This window comes from Saccopteryx leptura, chromosome 2 (genome assembly GCF_036850995.1).
Source record: "Saccopteryx leptura isolate mSacLep1 chromosome 2, mSacLep1_pri_phased_curated, whole genome shotgun sequence".
In the NCBI taxonomy this organism is placed as follows: domain Eukaryota; kingdom Metazoa; phylum Chordata; class Mammalia; order Chiroptera; family Emballonuridae; genus Saccopteryx; species Saccopteryx leptura.
The window spans coordinates 287,149,693-287,168,871 of record NC_089504.1 but is presented as its reverse complement, the minus strand read 5'-3'; the positions used below and the strand labels follow the sequence as shown (position 1 = coordinate 287,168,871).

The window sequence follows — 19,179 nt, the reverse complement described above, 5'->3', positions numbered from 1 at the left end:
TAGTCAAAAGAATCTGGCTTTAGCTTGGCAATATCAAATGCATTTTCCCACATCTGTGAAAATCTTCAAAGTCTATAAAAGCAAATGCCCTGACTTCATCTAAAACATAAGCTCCATGAGAACCAGGCCCTTCCCTGTTGTGCCCCACTGAGTCCCCAACCCCAATCCAGAGTCCTGTCCAGAGTAGGTGCTCCATAAATATTTATTGAATGAAAGTCAACCTCAGGTTTATTTCTAACTGCTAAGAACCAGTCAATTCATGTTCTCAGCAACTGAGGAGAGCCTCAGTGTGTGTATGTAGATGTGCTTATTAATACCTACCCTGCAATGGCAAACTCTAAAAAACTCACTGGAATATTATGCTGCCATTAAAAATATTATTTATAAAGATGACCTGACCTGTGGTGGCGCAGTGGATAAAGCATCAACCTGGAAACACTGAGGTCACCAGTTCAAAACCCTGGGCTTGCCTGGTCAAGGCACATATGGGAGTTGATGCTTCCAGCTCCTCCCCCCTTTCTCTCTCTCTGTCTCTTCTCTCTCTCTCTCTCTGTCACTCCCTCTCCTCTCTAAAATGAATAAATAAAAAATAAATAAAAATTTAAAATATATATATTATTTATAAAGAGTTTGAAACATGGAAAATGTCTTCTATCATAATGTTAAAGGGGTCTGATCTGTGGTGGCCAGTGGTAAAGCATCAACCTCGAATGCTGTGGTTCCCAGTTCAAATCCCTGGGGTTTCCCTGTCAAGGCACATACAAGAAGAAACTACTACGAGTTGATGTTTCCTGCTTCTCCCACCTCTCTCTCTCTCTCTCTCTGTCTTTCTCTCCACTCTCTCTAAAGATCAAAACATTAAAAATATCTAAAAAGGATAATAAAGTTAAAGGGAAAAATGGAAGTACACAATAGAAATGTGTGGTATTTATCACACTAGGAAGAAGCAAGCATCCGCCCTCCCCCCCCCCCCCAAATCTCACAAACAAAAGGCTGGCAGGGAAGGTATGAAAATATTAACAGTAGCTGGTGTCTCCTCCTCCCCATTATTCTCCTGTTTCCTTTTTTCCAACTCTACACACATTATTTGTAAAGTGAGGAAATATACACACATTACTAATAAAGCGGGAGACATTCCCTTTCTTTTTCAAAATGACACTGAGGGAGTGGAACAGAGGCTGCTCCATGCTCAGGCCTCCCACCCCCATCCCATATTCTAGAGATGCTCTCAGGGGCTGGGCCAGGATGGCAGGGTGCTCAGTAAAGAAGTAGCAATCAATTAGCTCTCTGCCTGCTCCAGACTGGCAATGGCGCTTCCAGGCGGGCAGTGCCCCCACTGGTGGACGCACTCCCTCCAGAGGTTGGGCTCCTCACAAGGCACTCAAAGGGTTCATCCGTCTTTCAGAAATTCACAAAAAAAGGTTATTAAGGGGAATTTCCCAGACAGGCAGACAGACAGACACCTCAGACAGCTCACGCAGCAAAGCACAGATGTTTGCCTGGGGGTGGCGGTGCTGAAAGCCTTTATAAGCGCACAAGTTTGCGGTGAGAGGTAGCCCAAAGCCAGAGCCAAGACGGACCCGCCTGGGCAGGCTAGAGGTTAGGCGTGGGGGATGGGACAAGATGGAGGCTGAGTTGGTCTTCAGGTCGAGTTCCTAAGCCTACTTCTCTTCTGTTGTCACTGTCTGGGTCGCACAATACCTGCAACTCTCCTTTCCGTCCAGTAGGCGTCGTAGCGGCTCTCAAAGTGTCAGGGCAGTGCGAGTGCGGATTGTGGGTCTGGAGTCCGTGCTGTTTAACACTTAAAGGTAAGCTTGTATAAATGGTGATTTGCCTATTTCTCCTACTGGCCTGAAGGCTCCTCCTCAAGGGCAGGAATTTTATCTTAGACGCACCCCTACCTACGTTGTTCATCACAACACCCTCTCTCTAGGGCTGCCTAGGCCTGAAGAACGACCCCCAAACGCACAAATATATGCACGAAAAGTAATGAGATCAAAGCCTAAAGTGAGACACTGGGGACTGCGCTAAACCGGGGAAGGAGGGCTCCGTATCTCATTCATGCCTCGAATTTTCCCCCACCTTTTCTCCACCCGGCATGCCCCAGCCCTAGACGCAGCTAGGGCGGGGAACGGACGTAGCCCAGCCGGGCTAGGCGGAGCGAGCCTGAACCTGCCCGGCCCCAGTGGCACAGCCCAGGGACCCTACAAGTTCCCGCCCTGCAGTCCCAGCAGCCAGAGAAACGGGGGAATGTGCCCCAAACCGTCTCCAGGGGGCAACCCTTGGCCACCCTCTCTTTAGCGCTACCATCCCCCTCCCCTCCCTACCCTTCTCTGGTTTCTTTTCAGAGCAGTATGTACGCCAAGTTAGGCACCTTCACTGAACAGTGATGTCACCCACACAACAAATATTTATTGACCAGCTACTACGTGTGCTAAGTGCTGTGCCAGGCGTTGGCAATACAGCAGAGTACAAAAATATCCCTGTCCTCGTGGAGCTTTAATTCTGTGCGACACAGGCGCAGGGATGGGATAATCTCTCCGGGGGTACATGGGAGGCCGACACCCAGGTGAGTAAAACGCGCGTGAGGAACCGCCCTGGAGCTGGTCCGCGGGTAGACTTCGGCCCCGGCGGGAAGGACGGGCTGCACATCGGGTAAACGCTGAGCTGCGCACGTCGCCGGGGGCAGGTGCACGCCAGAGGGTGGAGGCTGGTGGGGGCGGCACGCAAAGCCTGACCTAGACCCTAGTAGGCGTTGGGTAAATATTTACCGTCAGTAAGTCGAGCTGGACCTCCAGTTACTTGCGCCCCGGGGGTGGGGGCCAGCCTGGGCCCTCCTCCACCCCAGGCTTCTCCCCACGGGGTCAGCGCCGGACTAACCGTGGCGTCCCGGCCCCGCGTAATTACAGAGGCTGTCGCCAGGCCTGGCAGTAAAAGAGGAGGATGAAACAGCCTGAGAACCAGAGGGGCTGGGTCCTTGCCGGCCGGGGCCAGAGTCTGCGGCTACCCGCGCTGCGCAGCCGCGTGGAGAGCTGGCCAGGGATGCGCACACACTCCAACCCAACTGGGGGCGCGCGCACAGACACGCGATCACACAGAAGCCACCAGACACCCAGGCACACAGCACTCGACCCTCCCGCGCCAGACACTCGAGCCCAATCAAACACCTGCCTGCCTGCTCCACCCTTCGACCTGGGAGGCAGACACCCACCCCACAGTGGACCCTGCGGGGAGGGGGCTCCGAAAGCGAATTCCAGCGGGTTTGTTTACAGGGCGCGGAGGAGGGGGCCAAACTGGGTCTCGGGTCTTGACTACTGACAGGGGACGCCACGCAAACATTCCTGCCTCCACCCCACATACCCTGCTCGCCTATGCACATTTCCCTTCCTCTTCACACAAACATTGGCATGCACACATCAAAACTGCACACGTTTCCCCACCCCACACGCAGCTGTAGTCTACTCACAAATGCTTTCACACTTGCATGCCATCACACGCATCTGCACATGCCAGATGCACATGTGTGGTTTGTCACCCTTCGGGCTCAGATTCTCGCAGCTCAAAGTCCATTCGCACGGTACACACGTGTGTCCACACGTACACAACACACACAGGTCGTTAGAACCCTATGGAGCACTACAAACAGGAGTGAACCCTCTCGCGGGCCCAAGATCCCGAGTGTCTCCCTCTCACAGACACAGAGGCGCGCCCTTAACCCCGGCCACACATAATACACACTTGATCACTCAGGGTCGCACTTTATTCCCGGCATCTAGGCGATGACACAATCTACTGAACAAAGACAACATTGACAAACCCAACAAAAACAAACAGCCGCGTGAGTGGGGAGGTGCAACCGAGCGCAGAGTCCGGGGAGGAGACGGGGGGGGGGGGGGGCGGTGGCGGCGAGGAGAGTGTGGGAACGCGACGCCGCAGCCTGGTAGTGCGAGGCTCGGGAAAGGTGCCAGACCTATCAACAACCTTGCACCCCGCAAGATCGAAAAGCTGGGTCTCGCCACCGCGTGTTCACAGAGCTGCTAGTGTAGCTGGTTCCCCTCACTCGCACGCGCGACTGCTCCGAGGGACACAAACCCACCACCCCGCATAGGCCCAGAAAGTGGCATGCAGAACACAAGTGAGCTAACACGCAGCGCACAGCGAATCTACCCCGGCTGAGTCGCGCGCTCAGCTCTGCTCCCTCCCCTGCGCTCTCCTCCCCCACCTCCCCAGCCCCCAAGCCCCAGGGCAGCCGCACGCCGGGCGGGGCGGGGGGCGGGGCGGGGTGTCGGGCGGCGCTGGCCCAAAAGGCGGAGTCCTGAGGCGCAGAAGCCAGACCTGAGAGTGCTGTGCGGGCTGTTCCGCAGAGAAAACCCGCAGGAACCCAGAGCTCGACGAGCCCCTCGTCCTCGCCCGGCCTGGCCAGGCCCCGCGCTATGGAGTTCTTCTGGGCCCCTCTCTTGGGTCTCTGCTACAGTCTGGCCGCTGCCGACCGCCACACCGTCTTCTGGAACAGTTCAAACCCCAAGTAAGCCCTTAGTCTCCGGCCGACAGCCTGAGCGTCCTGTTGGCACTGTCCTCTACCCCAGTTTAACTGTCCCGACCAGCCCCTGACTGGAGTCTTGAGGTAGTGACCAGAGGCGGGAGGGATTCCTCAGATGTCCTTTCCTTCACTTCTCCCCCATAACTGGGAGTGGGCCCCCCACCCCAGGGTAAGAACACAGGCAGTATTTCTGCTTGTCTTTTCTTTCCCTCTGGCACCTCTGTTTCTCCGAAGTGAGGAACCCATGCTGAACAGTTCCTGCCTCTAGGATGGACCACCCTCCCTGGCCACCAGGGCTCTTGTAGATCTTTCCCCCCATGAAAGCCTGTGTGTCTCTCCTTGTCTGTCACTTGGTCATCTGCCTATACTGACAGGCACCTGATATGACATCAGGAGTAAGCAGAATGCTCACTGTAATCCTAGAAGGGCCTCTCAGGAGAGTCCTGGGCTGTGGGCATTAAGTGTTCACTCTGTATTTAAGGTGACTACGGAAAGTCCCCCCTCCCCAAGGGATGTTTGAGGTGACGTGAGTAAAGTACATGCTGTGTGAGTAGGTCAGGGTAGTCACCTGAGGTTCCAGTAGTAAAACCAAAGAGATTGGGGGGTGGGGTTTACAAGGGGTCTGGGCAGGAAAGAGTTAATTTCTCCTGGGCAGGTTTAGGACTGAGGCAAATGGTACTGGATGGAAGAAGCTCCATAGGACCCTTTGTTCTTGCCCTTGAGTTTTCTGAAGTTATGAGAACAATATTTGCAGAAAAACCTGAGAGGGGGTTAGGGGAAAGAATGGAGAGGAGGGCTGGAGGAGCTTGGGGTCAGGAAAAACTGCACTCAGTTCAGCCTCCCCCAGCCCTAGGGCGCCTGCCACCCAGTCCCCTTGAGAAATATATTGTACCAGCTTTCTCTAATCCTGTGGCGACAGTGCCTGGTGAGGGGTTCTGTGTCTGTGGCAGTGGTGGGGAGAGAACAGCTAGCTGGCAGCTCCAGAGGGCAGTGCCCTATTGCCCGTGATTTAAAGGGGCAGTCTGGCCAGTCCTCCCCCACCCCACTCCTTGCTGCCTGCTCTTTGCTTCCTTGACCCAATCTTGTCCTAGTGGAAGAGAGCAAAGTCCCTGTTTATGCCCATGCCAGGTGTTGGCTGAAGGAGGAGGAGGGGACAGGAAGCTGTGAGTAGGGAGGGGGTGACCCTGGCCTTTTCCGTTCCCAAGCTCCCAGGTTTCCTCTCTTTCAGGAAGGAGCCTCTTCCTTGCCCCCTTCCCCGCCTTCCCTGACGCCATTGCCCCCCTTTCTCAAATGGAGAGCAAGAGTCAAAAGGGCCTGAAGTGGAGCAGATTGTACCCCAGGAGGGAGGGGTGACAGTGCCCCCACCAAGCAGAGCTTATGCCCTGTTCGTACCCAGGACTAAAAAGAAGCCAGCCCAGAGTGGAGTATACACGCAGCCAAGCTGAGCCCAGCTCGGGGGCAAAGATGAAGTGGCAATAAGCTGGGCGGGTGTGAGGCTGGCAAGGGTGACTCAGGGCAGTGGGCATCTGCCCTGGGATCTTGGGGGGGGGCAGCATGGGAAGAAGGGTGGTGCCACTGTGAGCTGGGTACTGTCCTCGATGCTAGAAGGGCAAATACCCTGCCCATTCAGACCTGCCAGCTCCCTTTGCCTAGAGGAGAGGACCTAGGGCAAGTGGACACTGCTGTCCTGGGGTCCCAGGGACTATCCACATTTGACAAGGTAAATTTTCACAGACTTATGAATGCTGGGGCGGGTGGCAGAGGTGGATGAAGAATGAGTCAGTGCCCGTCACTGGAATGGGGGAAGGATGCCAGGCCCAGAGCTGAAATACCTGTTTTGAAATGGCTTCTATGTTTATCTCTCCAGAGAGGAATTTTAAAAGCCTCCCTCTGCTTCTCTCCCCCCTCCCTGTCTCCCTCTCTCCTCTCACTCTCTCACTCTCTTACTCTCTTACTCTCTTTCCCAGGGTGGCGGAGGGGCCCTTGTAAGCCTAGCTTGAGAACTGGCATGCTGCTTCAAGGCCAGGCCTCTTAGGGGTCATGCTGACTAGGCAGTGGGTGCCCACCTCCAAGGCATCTTGGCCTAATTCCTGCTCCTCCTCCCACCACCCATGCCCAGGGCTTTGGTTTGTAGCAAGTTGGCAGCCAACTCTGCTGAGTGTCTCACTGGCAGTGCTTGGGGGAATTCAGAGAAGCTGACCAGCTTGGAGAGGGAGGTAGGGAGGCACTTTTCCCCCTACTAGGACCCCACCCAGACTGGAGCCAGGTGTCTGGAGCTGGGGGGGGAGGGGCTGGTGGGCAGTCAGGCTGGAGCCTGTGGAGCCTGGAGGGAATGGGCTGGGGGAGGGGAGCTGGCTCCACCTTGGGAGGAGGGGAGAGGCAGCCTCAGATCTAAGAACTTCAGCATTTGTGGTGCTCACTTCACAACGGAATGTGTGACTTTTGGAGATAAAGGGACAGGGATGTTTTGGGGTCCTTTGAGAGAAGTGGACAAGGAGACCTGAGCATCATTTTGAGTATAGATTTGAGGGGAATGAATAATTAATGCGAGTGATTTAACTTAAAGGATTCAGGCATTATTTGTGGTCCTGGGTATACTGGAGGCTTGGGGGGAAATGAAACTGAGAAATGTGAGATTTCAGTGGGTCAGGAGGGAAAAAATGAATAAGAAATGAAGACATATATGTGGCCCTGGCTGGATAGCTCAGTTAATTAGACTGTCATTTCATATGCATGTTGTGGTTTCAATCCCCAGTCAGGGCACATACAGAAATCAACCAATGAGCCTGACCAGAGGTGGTGCAATGGATAGAGCATTGATCTGGGTTGCTGAAGTCCCAGGTTCAAAACCCCGAGGTCGCCGGCTTGAGCTTGGAATCACAGACATGATCCCATGGTCGCTGGTTTGAAACCCAAGGTTGACAGTCAAAGCATGTATGAGAAACAATCAATGAACAACTAAAAGTGCCACAATTACAAGACTACAAGTTGATGCTTCTCATCTCTTTCCCTACCTCCCTCTCTCTCTTCAATTTCTTTTTAAGACTTTATTCATTTTAGAGAGAAGACAGAAAAGGGAGGTAGGAACAGGAAGCATCAACTCCCATATGTGCCTTGACCAGGCAAGCCCAGGGCCTTAAACCAGCGACCTCAACTTTGATGCTTTACCCACTGCACCACCATAGGTCAGGCATCTCTCTTTTAAAAAAAAAAAGAAGAATCAACCAATAAATGCATAAATAAATGAACAGCAAATCAATGTCTCTTTCTTTCGCTCTCTCTCTAAAATCAATTTTTAAAAAAAGATATAAATGTGTTGTGGCTGAATGCTAGCCTGGTAAAGAGAAAGAGTTCCTTGGATCCTTTGATAGCATGGGCCAGTAGGGTCTCAGCCTGAGGTCTAATAGCATTTAAAGGAACACCAGGTACAAAAGATTTGGGGAAATATTTATGGGTTAAAGAGACTGATGAGAGAGCTAAGGAAATATTTAGAAGCCCACCCTTGGGTAAATATCAGGGGGGTTATGGGAAATGTTTTGTTATCTGAAAGATACTAAGTGAATGCTATTTATTGGATTATGGGAAACAATGATGGTAGGGGATGTTTGGAGATGGTGGAAAGATATTTAAGAGATCAAGATCAGTAAATATTGGGAGTTGAGACTGTCAAAACAAATTTCCATGGGGGTCCAGTGTAAAGCATGAGGGGCCATGTAAACATTTGGATACTCAAGGCTCTGGCTGGCTTTTAAGTGACAGCTTGCTTTCTTCTCTTCTGCACATGCCCAGGTTCCGGAATGAGGACTACACAGTATACGTGCAGCTGAATGACTACCTAGACATCATCTGTCCCCATTATGAGGATGACTCTGTGGCAGCCACTGCCATGGAGCAGTATACACTGTACCTGGTGGAGTTCGAACAGTACCATCTGTGCCAGCCCCAATCCAAGGACCAGGTTCGCTGGCAGTGCAACCATCCCAGTGCCAGGCATGGCCCAGAAAAGCTGTCTGAGAAGTTCCTGCGCTTCACACCTTTTACCCTTGGCAAGGAGTTCAAAGAGGGACATAGCTACTACTACATCTGTGAGTGCTCGGGAGGCATGCACAAAGGTGCACATACCTGGGGACACAGCTGGCATGATGTGTATGCTTGAGTACATGCTTAGTGAGGAGTCAAGCAGCAGAGGGCCTCTCCAATACTGGATTCTGTTTTCATTCATTCACATTGTACAGTGAGCTACTGTGTACTGTGCACTCTGCATGACATTACCGGCTCAAAGATAAATAAAATACTACAGGGTCTTTGTCCTCAAGGAAGCTGGGAAGAAACACACATAGGTTAACAGACCATTAGAACAATGTAATATGGCAGACATGAGCACAGGGGCCCTGGAAAAATGGCTTAGGTACTTTCCAGGTTAGAGGGGATCAGAGAAGGCTTCTTGGCTTCCCAGACCTTAAGACAAACAGAGCCTGACCAGGTGGTGGCGCAGTGGATAAAGCGTCGGACTGGGATGCTGAGGACCCAGGTTTGAGACCCCGAGGTTGCCAGCTTGAGCACGGGCTCATCTGGTTTGAGCAAAGCTCACCAGCTTGAGCGTGGGGTCACTGGCTTGAGCAAGGGGTTACTCGGTCTACTGAAGGCCCGCGGTCAAGGCACATATGAGAAAGCAATCAATGAACAACTGAGGTGTTGCAACGAAAAACTGATGACTGATGCTTCTCATCTCTCCATTCCTGTCTGTCTGTCCCTGTCTATCCCTCTCTTTGACTCTCTCTCTCTGTCCCTGTAAAAAAGACAAGCAGAGGGGTTGGCCATAAATGAGGGGGGAACATATGCAAAGGAAACATAACATCTTTAGGGAACTCCATAGAGTTAGCCTGTCTAGAGTAGGAGGGACACTTTAAAGTGGGGGATATGAGCTTGGAGAAGTGGACTGGACAGGACAGATCATAGGGACGTAAGAAGTGCTAAGGAGTTTATCCTGAAGGCAGTGGAGAGCCACTGTTAGGTTTTAACAATGATCAGATCAGCTTTGTGTAGAATGCCTCTAGGCCTCACTCGTTCGGTGTTGTCTTGGCAGGGGGAGTACAGAATGGCCAGGTAAGGGAAGATTATTGTGCAGGCCTCACCCCTCCAGCTGGCAGGAATGAAGGATGGATTGTGAACAAGGGACAATGGCTGTGTTCTTTTTATCACCATCTCCAAAGCCAAGGATTATTCCAAAAACAAGGGAGGTTGGGCCTAGGGTCCCTCCCAAAGCCCCAGTCCTGGGAACCACTCTAACCACATGGGGCAGAAAGTGGGCAAAGCCTAAGAAAGGTAAGAATCAAAGCTTAGAGGGAAGAAAGGGATTCAAATAAGCAAAGACTGAGAAAGCAAGGTCAGAGGCATTTGTGCTTGTTTTCTTCCACCAAAGGGTCTTTCCCTTTCCATATCACCATGTGGGTTTATCTTGCAGCCAAACCCATCCACCACCAAGAAGACCAGTGCTTGAGGTTGAAGGTGACTGTCAATGGCAAAATCAGTGAGTGTCAGGGCCCTATGGGTCTCCTTTTTATACCCGTATGGTGGGCCTGGCCTAATGACCTGGGCTAGTGGGCAATTTCTACTGCCTGACCCACCCAGCACCCCCACCCCTCTGCCTCCTTGGCACAGTACCTGATCTATGGCCACCCTGTCTTTTAGCTCACAGTCCTCAGGCCCATGCCAATCCACAGGAGAAGAAACTTCCAGCAGGTAGGTATCTGGAACAAATTGGGTCTGAGGCAAACAAAGGGTTCTGCTTGAGGAGACTGGGTACAGAGGTGGCTCCTTTGCCAGGCAGGGGCTAAGGAAACCTTGTTGGGCTGAGGGCCAGTGCTAGTAGTGGGATTGCTCACCTGGGAGCCTTTGCCCTCCCACCTTGCAGATGACCCAGAGGTGCAGGTTCTACATAGCATCGGTCACAGTGCTGCCCCCCGCCTCTTCCCACTTGCCTGGGCTGTGCTGCTCCTGCCATTCCTGCTGCTGCAAACCCCGTGAAGTTATATGCCACATCTGGCCTTAGGATTGGACCTGAGCTGAGGAGGCAGAAGCAGGCACCCTCACCTGTCCTGGGGTCGCTTCCAAAGCCCCAGTCCTGGGAACCACTCCCACCATATGCACAAGCTGCCACCCAGCAGCCTCAAAACGGGTCAGTATTAAGGGTTTCAACCCAATGGAGGTCAGCAAGCCTAGTAGTGCCATCCCTGCCTCCACCTCAGAGGGATAAACAAAGAAGTGTGGACAGTTCTTCCTCTGCCATTCCTGCCTTTAAGCCAAAAACTCAAGCTGTGCAGACATGGACTCAAGAAGGGTACTGTGGGAGCTGAGCTGGGAAGGGTCTGGGGTCATGTTGGTGGACACTGAGCTTTGCAAAGATGCTCCTCCACAGAGAGCCAGGATGCCAGGATGAACTGACTGAAGGAAAAGCAAAAGACAGTTTCCTGCCTGGGAGCCAGGGACAGAAGAGGCAGTATTCTTGGGCCCTCCCAGCATCTCCCATTTGTGGAGCTGCCGTGGAGAGGTTTGCAGTCAACCACTGCACCCTCTCCTACCCTGGGGCAGTACTCCCCAGAGCTGTGCCAGCAGGGGGCTGTGCCAACCTGTTCCTAGAGTGTAGTTGTAAGGGCAGTGCCCATGTGCCCAGAATCTGCCTAGAGTGTAGCCTGAAGGGCAGGGCCCACATGTACAGGATCTGTATATAAACTTGCTGTGTGTCTGTGCTGTTTTCTACAACTGGAGATTTTTTTATACAATGTTATTTGTTTCAAAATAAAGCTGTGTTTGTTTGTTTTTGTTTTTTGGACATGCTTTTCTGCTCCTCCATACTAATTTATGACCATTGAGTCCCTGCTATAGGCAATACCAGTAGCGACTGGGTTTTTTTTCCTTTTCTGGAAAGAATACATACCCCTCACCAGCCCCAAAGAGGGGTGTTTTCTCAGGGTTGTCCAAGATAGGAATGTTCCCACATAGTCTGTTTGGTTCTAGATTGACCCCATTCTGGAAGTTCTTCCTATCATACTTCTGCCCCATTCCCACCCTTGCAGCACTGGGCCTTGGGCTTGGCATACCATGCAGGTACTCATGGGTGAGTTAGGACAACCCTCAAGCAACACCAGCTGAGCGCCTCGCAGCACGAACAGAGATATGTGGGAATCTAGGAGCGCGAAAGTTCCCTGCAACAAGTCGGGTTGGCAGGGATATCAAAATATGTGCTTCAGTGGGCCGGCTAAGATGGTGGTGTGACTGAAGGGGAAAGGCACTTGACAGAATTGGTGATTCCTGGCAATCCTTGTTAACTGGGAGAAACCTCCCAAAATCTGGAGGTTTTGATCTGAGCTCGGGTGGGTGGCGCGTTGAAATCTGGTTGGGTCCAACAAGCTTTTGTTTTGAGGTCTACCATGTCGACTTGCGGACCTGTGTGTGAGTTGAGGCTGGGGGTCTACGTGAGAAAAGGGGTTAGCAGAGAGTGGGAAACGACGGGTGCCAGGGCAAGTCTGAGGAGCCCTAGTAAGCAAACGGGCAGAGACCGGGAGGATAACATCGGAACCTGGAACCTCGGGAGCCGGCGCCGAGCCAGGGGGGCGGGGCCTGAGTTCCTGGTTTACGTCCTAGGCCGGGTTCCGGTTCAGTTTCCGGGGGACAGCGGAGCGCGCGGGTGGGGGCCGCCGGGGGGCGGGGCTCCGGCGTCTGGGGCCCTACCCCCAGCTAGCCTTTCCCCGGCGCCCCGCGCGGGAGCCGGATTTGAGAGCGATGGAGGCGGGCAGCGTGGCAAACACGCTCCTTTCCGGAGCTTGCGTGCTCTTCACCCTCGGCATGTTCTCCACCGGCCTGTGAGAGCGCGGCCGGGCCGGGTTAGGGCAGGACCAGGAAGTCAGGAAAGGAGCGAGAGGGAACGGAGACGTGGGTGCAGCGCCAGGCTGCGTCCAGAACATGGGGTCAAAGTGGAATCGGGTCGAGGGGACCGAGGTACCAAGGCGAGGCTGGCCACTTGTCCTGAAGAAGGCCAGGGAGCTGAGGGCGGGGCCGGGGGTCTGCAGTTGTCAGGGGAGGATGACAGGCATTGGGAATCTCCATTCCCCAGCAGCCTGGTTATCCATTCTCTTCTCACTCCTGCCTTCGGGGTCCCGTTACAGCTCGGACCTCAGGCACATGCGGATGACCCGGAGAGTGGACAATGTCCAGTTCCTGCCCTTTCTTACCACGGATGTCAAGTGAGAGGGGCGACGGCTGAGGCGGGAAAGACAGGGGCGTGGGGTGGGGTGAGGATCACGGAAGAGGCTCCTTGGGTCCCCCTCTCACATTCAGCCCCGCGGCAAATGTCCCTGCCCTCCATCCTGCAGCAACCTGAGCTGGCTGAGTTATGGGATCTTGAAGGGTGACGGGACCCTAATCGTCGTCAACACCGTGGGCGCTGTGCTTCAGACCCTATATATCTCGGTGTATCTGCACTACTGCCCTCGGAAGGTAGATCCTCCCCCCCCCCCCCCCTGCACCTACCTCTCTGCTGCATGCCCTGCCACGCTGGCAGGGCAAACAGTGCTTCCTAGAAGGCTATAACAGGCTGGCTCAGCCACGTTTTCCTGGAAGGCATTGCAGTCCTTCCTCCATGAAGCCAGTCTTCTGAGACTCACACATCATCCCCATCCTGGCAAAGCGGGTAGCTCTGCCTACCCGATGGTGCCCTGCTGCCCAACAAGCTGAGGAAAAGGGCTTTTGTCTCCCATAGTTCCACCAGAGCCAGTGACTGAGAATGAGATGATAGGCTGTTTCCCCACTCAATCATACAAGCATTTATTAATAGCTCCTCTTGTGTATACCAAGCTCACACACAAAAAAGATATCTTTCCCTCCCCTAGAAACTTCCAGTGTTGTGGTGGATCAAGTCACTAGTGGGAAAAAGGCTGTGACAAGTGCTGTACTGGAAGCCTAGACAAAAGTTGGCTCCCCCCCCCAAAAAAAAAGAAAAAAAGTTGGCTCCCCTACTGAAGCATGGGAAAGGGCAGGATGAATTAATTCCAGCAGGGGAGTCAAGAGAGGGCTCCTGGCACATCTACAATAGAAGGAAGGCTGTTTCTTCCTCCATGAAGCCAGCCTTCTGAGACTCTCTCCCCTGCAGCGTGCTGTGCTCCTACAGACTGCAACCCTGCTGGGGGTCCTTCTCCTGGGTTTTGGCTACTTTTGGCTCCTGGTGCCCAACATTGAGGCCAGGCTTCAGCAGCTGGGCCTCTTCTGCAGTGTCTTCACCATCAGTATGTACCTCTCACCATTGACTGATTTGGTGAGTAGAGGTGTCCATGGAGGTGGGGAGATAAGGGCCAGGCTCCCATAGCCAGAGACTAGCTTACATTCCAGAGGAAGGGAAGATTCAAATCCTGGAAGGAGACAGGGCAGTAGAGGTGGGTGAGTGGAAGGCAGGAGGAAAAGGTTGGGTGACAGATCAGGGAGGATATTATTAGGCAAGATGGAAGCTTTACTGTGTGTCTGGGCTAGGAGTGTCTCATCCTTTCCCACAGGCCAAAGTTATTCAGACTAAATCAACCCAAAGTCTCTCTTTCTCACTGACCATTGCCACTCTCCTCACCTCTGCCTCCTGGACGCTCTATGGGTTTCAACTTAGAGATCCCTACATCATGGTAAGCAGCACAGGGATGGGGTTTCAAGTGTACAAGGTGGAAAATCAGCGCCTCTCCTCACAGCAGCCCTTGTGATTTCAGGTACCCAACTTTCCAGGAATCCTCACCAGCTTCATTCGTCTCTGGCTTTTCTGGAAATACCCTCAGGAGCAAGACAGGAACTATCAGCTCCTACAAACCTGAAGCAGTTCACCTGACCACAGGGCACCTTAATGCCAAACTGTTACCAAAGAGGTTCCAAACCAACAGTTAAAGCAACCTGTTTCAACTGTACCTGCTAACCAGTTCCACGGTGCTGAGGGTTATGGGAAAGAAAAAGAAACAATTTTAAGAATCTGAGGACCAACAAAAGAGCTTTACTTAGAAGATTGGGTGGGACCTGGGAGATGAAGCACTTATTTTTTAAAGATTATATTTTTTAATTTTAGAGGTTGGGTTGAAATCTTTACAATGTGCCTTAAAATAAACTGTTCCCTACCCCTGCCCATCAAAGCTCATTCTCTCTTCAGTGATTCTCAACCTGCCTAGTTTGGTGAAGGGTAGTGGTGCAATGCCTGATCCAGAGTTATTCTTGGGCTGGTAGGATTGGCTCAGAAAAGGTATCTAAAAGAACCAGAGCATGCCTGACCTGTGGTGGCGCAGTGGATAAAGTGTCAACCTGGAAATGCTGAGGTCACCGGTTCGAAACCCTGGGCTTGCCTGGTCAAGGAACATATGGGAGTTGATGCTTCCAGCTCCTCCCCACCTTCTCTCTCTCCCTTTCTCTCTCCTCTCTAAAATGAATTAAAAAAATTTTTAAAATTAAAAAATAAAAAAAGAACCAGAGCAGCCTGACCAGGCGGTGGCGCAGTGGATAGAGCGTCGGACTGGGATGCAGAGGACCCAGGTTCGAGACCCCCAGGTCGCCAGCGTGAGCACGGGCTCATCTGGTTTGAGCAAAAGTCCACCAGCTTGAACCCAAGGTTGCTGGCTCCAGCAAGGGGTTATTTAGTCTGCTGAAGGCCCACGGTCAAGGCACATATGAGAAAGAAATCAATGAACAACTAAGGTGTTGCAACACACAATGAAAAACTAATGATTGATGCTTCTCATCTCTCTCCGTTCCTGTCTGTCTGTCCCTGTCTATCCCTCTCTCTGACTCACTCTCTGTCTCTGTAAATAAATAAATAAATAGATAGATAGATAAAGAAAGAAAGAAACAGAGCAGCCTGGGCAGACCTGGGAAGGCCTTAAAAAGGACAGCTTGGATGTTATGATGACGAATGTAAGTTAGGCTTCAGGAAGTACTTCCTAACAGTGTTAAAAAGGATCAGAAAAGTGAAACATTTCCATCCTGGAAGATCTTGAGAATGGGTCTTTGCCTCTTTTGGAGAAAAAGGAGGAGGAAAACCAGCTGGATGCAAAGATAAAGGCTGGATGGCCTTAGGAAGGTGGCTTGTCCCCCTCTCACTTCTCAACAGCTGGTACACACAATCCCCAATTCCCATTCTCCATACTAAACAAAGTTAGAAAGTAAACTTCCTCTTTAATGGGGGCGGTTCGGGCGGAAATGAGGTTAGGGTGTCAGAAGCGCATCCCCCTGCGGGATAAATCGGCTCTGGCTTCCTGGATCTGGCTCTGCAGCTCGCGGGCGGCATCCTCGCAATCGTGAAAAGTGGCCACACGATAGCCCACAGTGCCCAGGGCATAGCAGCCGGCTGACACCAGCAAGTAGGCGGGCAGTGGCCACAGGACCTCCTGGCATGATGAAGGCAGCTCCAGGCCCAGGGCCCCCATGGTCAGGGCCGCCCAGGCGGAGCCCAGGAGCACCAGTACCCAAAGCCACTGTGCTAATTTCGTCATGGTCGCTGCGGGAATAAAAAGCAGAGCTCGAGATCTTTCCGCCCCGCGACCCCCGTTTCGTCTTTCTCCCTCACCAGCCCCTTCCATCTCACCTACCCTCAGGGCCATTAGGCCATCGTTTTCACCCTCCTCTCTCCCTCCATTCAGCTCTCAACCTAGAGACGTACCTATGCCTGCAGCTTCCCGGTTCCACACGGCTCTGACGTCAGCGTGCAAAACTCCAAGGCTCGCTCCCCGCCTTTGCTCGGCCTTCTGGGAGCTGTAGTCCTCGTGGAGGCGCTTGGAGAGCTCGCAGCCTCCGTCTTTCACTTCGCTGAGTTCAGACGTCTTTGCTCCGCAAACTGCGGCTTGGGTTCCAAAGGATTCTGTGCCACTTCTATCTCAGGGCCGCGCTCCAAGATGGCGTAGACTTTGCAGAAAGCCTAAGGCCACCCTTAAACCTTGCAATAATCGTTTTCCTTAAACCACTTACGCACACAAATCCCATTCATTCATTCACTGATTTATTCTTTCTTTTACTTATTTTATATATACTGTATATGTAAGGCCAGTGGCCACAACCACCATCACAGCCGCCTAGCCCATGCAGGTTCGCATTTGATTCAAACAGATGGTAATGAAAACGACGGAGCCAAGATCTGGTGGGCCATTTGCTTTAATCCTAGCTTGCACCTGGTGGGCAAGAACTACACACAGTGGGAAAACACTTCTCTATCCATTCAGGGCTCCCAAAGCCACTGACTTATCCGAGTTTCCTAGAATCAAAGGTTTGTACCTCAACAGCCTTATTCACCTCTGTTCCCCATCTCCTTCTCTCTGCACAGACTGCACAAACTGGCTTCTCCTTCAGCACTCCACGATCTTGGCTGCTTCTCCTCTCCTCCGTGTGGCCTTTCTCTGCTCTCCTCCAGCATGGGCTCCTCTGCCCCATTTTATAGTGTAGAAATCAAAATCTTTAATCCAATATACAAACAAGGAAGTCTGTGATACAAAGTCACTTATCTGAGGCATAAATGGGATTCCTCATTAGAGTGCACCACCCCCTATCATGCAACAGTCAAGGTGTGGGAAAAAGCTTAGTCTTAAAACTAAGCCTTAGGCTATAATGACTCTGCCTGCTTACAGCCTGTCCCCCACACCCAATGCAAACTATAAGCTAGCAAACATATATATTATATTTAGAAACTTATTTGACCAACATTTATATATGTAATTTATTTTAATTTTTATTTATTTTATTTTTGAGAGAGAAAGGGAGAGATGGAGGGAAAGAGACATTTGTTGTTCCACTCATTCCTGCTGTAATTGGTTGATTCTTGTGTGTGCCCTGAGGGGGTGATCAAATCTGCAGCCTTCCCTTGTGGATACACCTCCAACCAACTGAACTACCCGGTCAGGGCCTCATTTATTCATTTGTTCCAAGGTTTCTTGAGTGTCATGATAGCCTTTGGAGAAATTAGAGATGTCAAAACACTTGCCTCTCCTGGGGTAAAGGAGAAAAGGAGGAGCCAGAGAAACAGATGCATTGACAATTAATCATGATGATTTGAGATAGGTGTTAGAGCAAAGGTTGTCATATTTTTAAAAGTAAAGAGGCCTGGTCTGTGGTGACCAGTGGATAAAGCGTCTACCACCTGTAATACTCAGGCCACTGGTTGGAAACCTTGGGTTTGCCTGGTCAAGGCACATAGGATAAGCAATCAATGAACAACTAAAGTGAAGCAACTTCTTGTTCCACCATCTCCTTTCTTCGCTGTAAAATCAATAAGTAAAAATATATTTTTTTAATATATATATATATTTTTAGAGAGAGACAGAAAGGGAGAGAGATGGCCTGACCAGGCGGTGGCGCAATGGATAGAGCGTCAAACTGAGATACAGAGGATCCAGGTTTGAGACCCTGAGGTCACCAGTTTGAGCGCAGGTTCATCTGGTTTGAGCAAAGCTCACCAGCTTGGACCCAAGGTCGCTGGCTTGAGCAAGGGGTCACTCCATCTGCTGTAGCCCCACGGTCAAGGCACATATGAGAAAGCAATCAATGAACAACTAAAGTGCAGCAACGAAAAATTGATGCTTCTCATCTCTCTCCCTTCCTGTCTGTCCATATCTATCCCTCTCTCTGTCTGTGTTGAAAAAAAAGGGGGGAGAGAGATGAGAAGCACCAATTTTTCGTTGCTGCACTTTAGCTGTTTATTGATTGCTTCTCATAGGTGCCCTAACGGGGGAGGGGGGAGGCTAGGGAGGGGGCGAGGGCTTCAGCTGAGCCAGTGAGCCCTTGTTTGAGCCAGCCACCTAAGGCTCAAGCCAGCGACCATGGGATCATGTCTATCATCCCACACTCAAGCCAGCGACCCTGTGCTCAAGCTGGTGAGCGTGCTCAAACCAGATGAGTCTTTGCTCAAGCCAGCAACCTCGGGATCTACAGCTGCTCACAAAAAATAAAATAAATAACATTTTATAGCTTCATATTCATTTTTGAAATATCCCCTAACTCTGGGAGCAGTATATTTGTTTTTTTGTTTTGTTTTGTTTTGTTTTACATGAGAGGAGGGGAGACAGTGAGGCAAACTCCCATATGCAACCCCAACCGGAATCCACCCAGCAAACCCTATCTGGGGCCAATACTGGAGTACAGGGCTATTTTTAACACCTGAAGCTCCAAGGGAGCTATCCTCAGCGACCAGGGGCATGCTCAAACCAATAGAACCACTGGCTGCAGGAAGGAAAGAGAGAGAGAAGGGGGGAAGGGGGGCCAGAGAAGCAGATGGTTGCTTCTTCTGTGTGCCCTGACCAGAAATCAAACCCAGGATGTCCATATGTCATGTGGACATTCTATCCAGTACACCACTACCGGTCAGGCTACTTTTAATTTTTTTTAAAGATTTTATTGGCCCTGGGTGGTTAGTTCAGTCAGTTCAAAGTGTCGTTTTGAAACAACTAGGTTGCGAGTTCAATCCCTAGTCAGGGTACACATGAGGAGCAACCAATGAATGCACAACTGAGTAGAACAGCAAATGAATGCTTCCCTTTCTTCTTCCCTTTCTCTCTCTCTCTCTCTCTCTCTTAAAAATAAAATTAAGCCCTGGCCAGATAACTAGGTTTGTTGGAGCTTCGTCCTGCAGCATGGAGGTT

At 51.5% G+C, this 19,179-nt stretch overlaps 3 protein-coding genes across 9 annotated transcripts; 2 read left to right on the top strand and 1 right to left on the bottom strand.

The window, feature by feature from the left end:
• Window positions 1–2,434: 2,434 nt before the first annotated feature.
• On the top strand, window positions 2,435–11,359 carry EFNA1 (ephrin A1). 2 transcript variants are annotated; one of them, XM_066362306.1, is made up of 6 exons: window positions 2,435–2,569; window positions 4,365–4,525; window positions 8,330–8,625; window positions 10,005–10,070; window positions 10,232–10,282; window positions 10,455–11,359. In XM_066362306.1, the coding sequence occupies exons 2-6, from the start codon at window positions 4,434–4,436 to the stop codon at window positions 10,565–10,567; spliced, it is 618 nt and encodes a 205-aa protein (XP_066218403.1). In that variant the 5' UTR covers window positions 2,435–2,569; window positions 4,365–4,433; the 3' UTR covers window positions 10,568–11,359. The 2 variants fall into 2 exon arrangements, with proteins under 2 accessions (XP_066218403.1, XP_066218402.1); XM_066362305.1 differs by lacking the exon at window positions 2,435–2,569 and having other exon boundaries at window positions 4,309–4,525.
• A 446-nt stretch (window positions 11,360–11,805) lies between these two features.
• Window positions 11,806–14,697, top strand: SLC50A1 (solute carrier family 50 member 1). Of its 5 annotated transcripts, XM_066362301.1 has the most exons (7): window positions 11,806–12,402; window positions 12,706–12,792; window positions 12,848–12,858; window positions 12,913–13,036; window positions 13,689–13,850; window positions 14,086–14,205; window positions 14,287–14,697. In XM_066362301.1, exons 1-7 carry the CDS (start codon window positions 11,971–11,973, stop codon window positions 14,386–14,388), a joined length of 1,038 nt encoding a protein of 345 aa, XP_066218398.1. In that variant the 5' UTR covers window positions 11,806–11,970; the 3' UTR covers window positions 14,389–14,697. The 5 variants fall into 5 exon arrangements, with proteins under 5 accessions (XP_066218398.1, XP_066218395.1, XP_066218397.1 ...); XM_066362298.1 differs by lacking the exon at window positions 12,848–12,858 and having other exon boundaries at window positions 12,212–12,383; window positions 12,706–12,783; window positions 13,707–13,850; XM_066362297.1 differs by lacking the exon at window positions 12,848–12,858 and having other exon boundaries at window positions 12,218–12,383; window positions 12,706–12,783.
• Window positions 14,698–15,710: 1,013 nt separating this feature from the next.
• On the bottom strand, window positions 15,711–16,256 carry DPM3 (dolichyl-phosphate mannosyltransferase subunit 3, regulatory). Of its 2 annotated transcripts, none has more exons than XM_066362304.1 (2): window positions 16,215–16,256; window positions 15,711–16,052 (listed from the first exon to the last, which is right to left on the bottom strand). In XM_066362304.1, exon 2 carries the CDS (start codon window positions 16,045–16,047, stop codon window positions 15,769–15,771), a length of 279 nt encoding a protein of 92 aa, XP_066218401.1. In that variant the 5' UTR covers window positions 16,048–16,052; window positions 16,215–16,256; the 3' UTR covers window positions 15,711–15,768. The 2 variants fall into 2 exon arrangements, with proteins under 2 accessions (XP_066218401.1, XP_066218399.1); XM_066362302.1 differs by having other exon boundaries at window positions 16,144–16,241.
• Window positions 16,257–19,179: the final 2,923 nt, after the last annotated feature.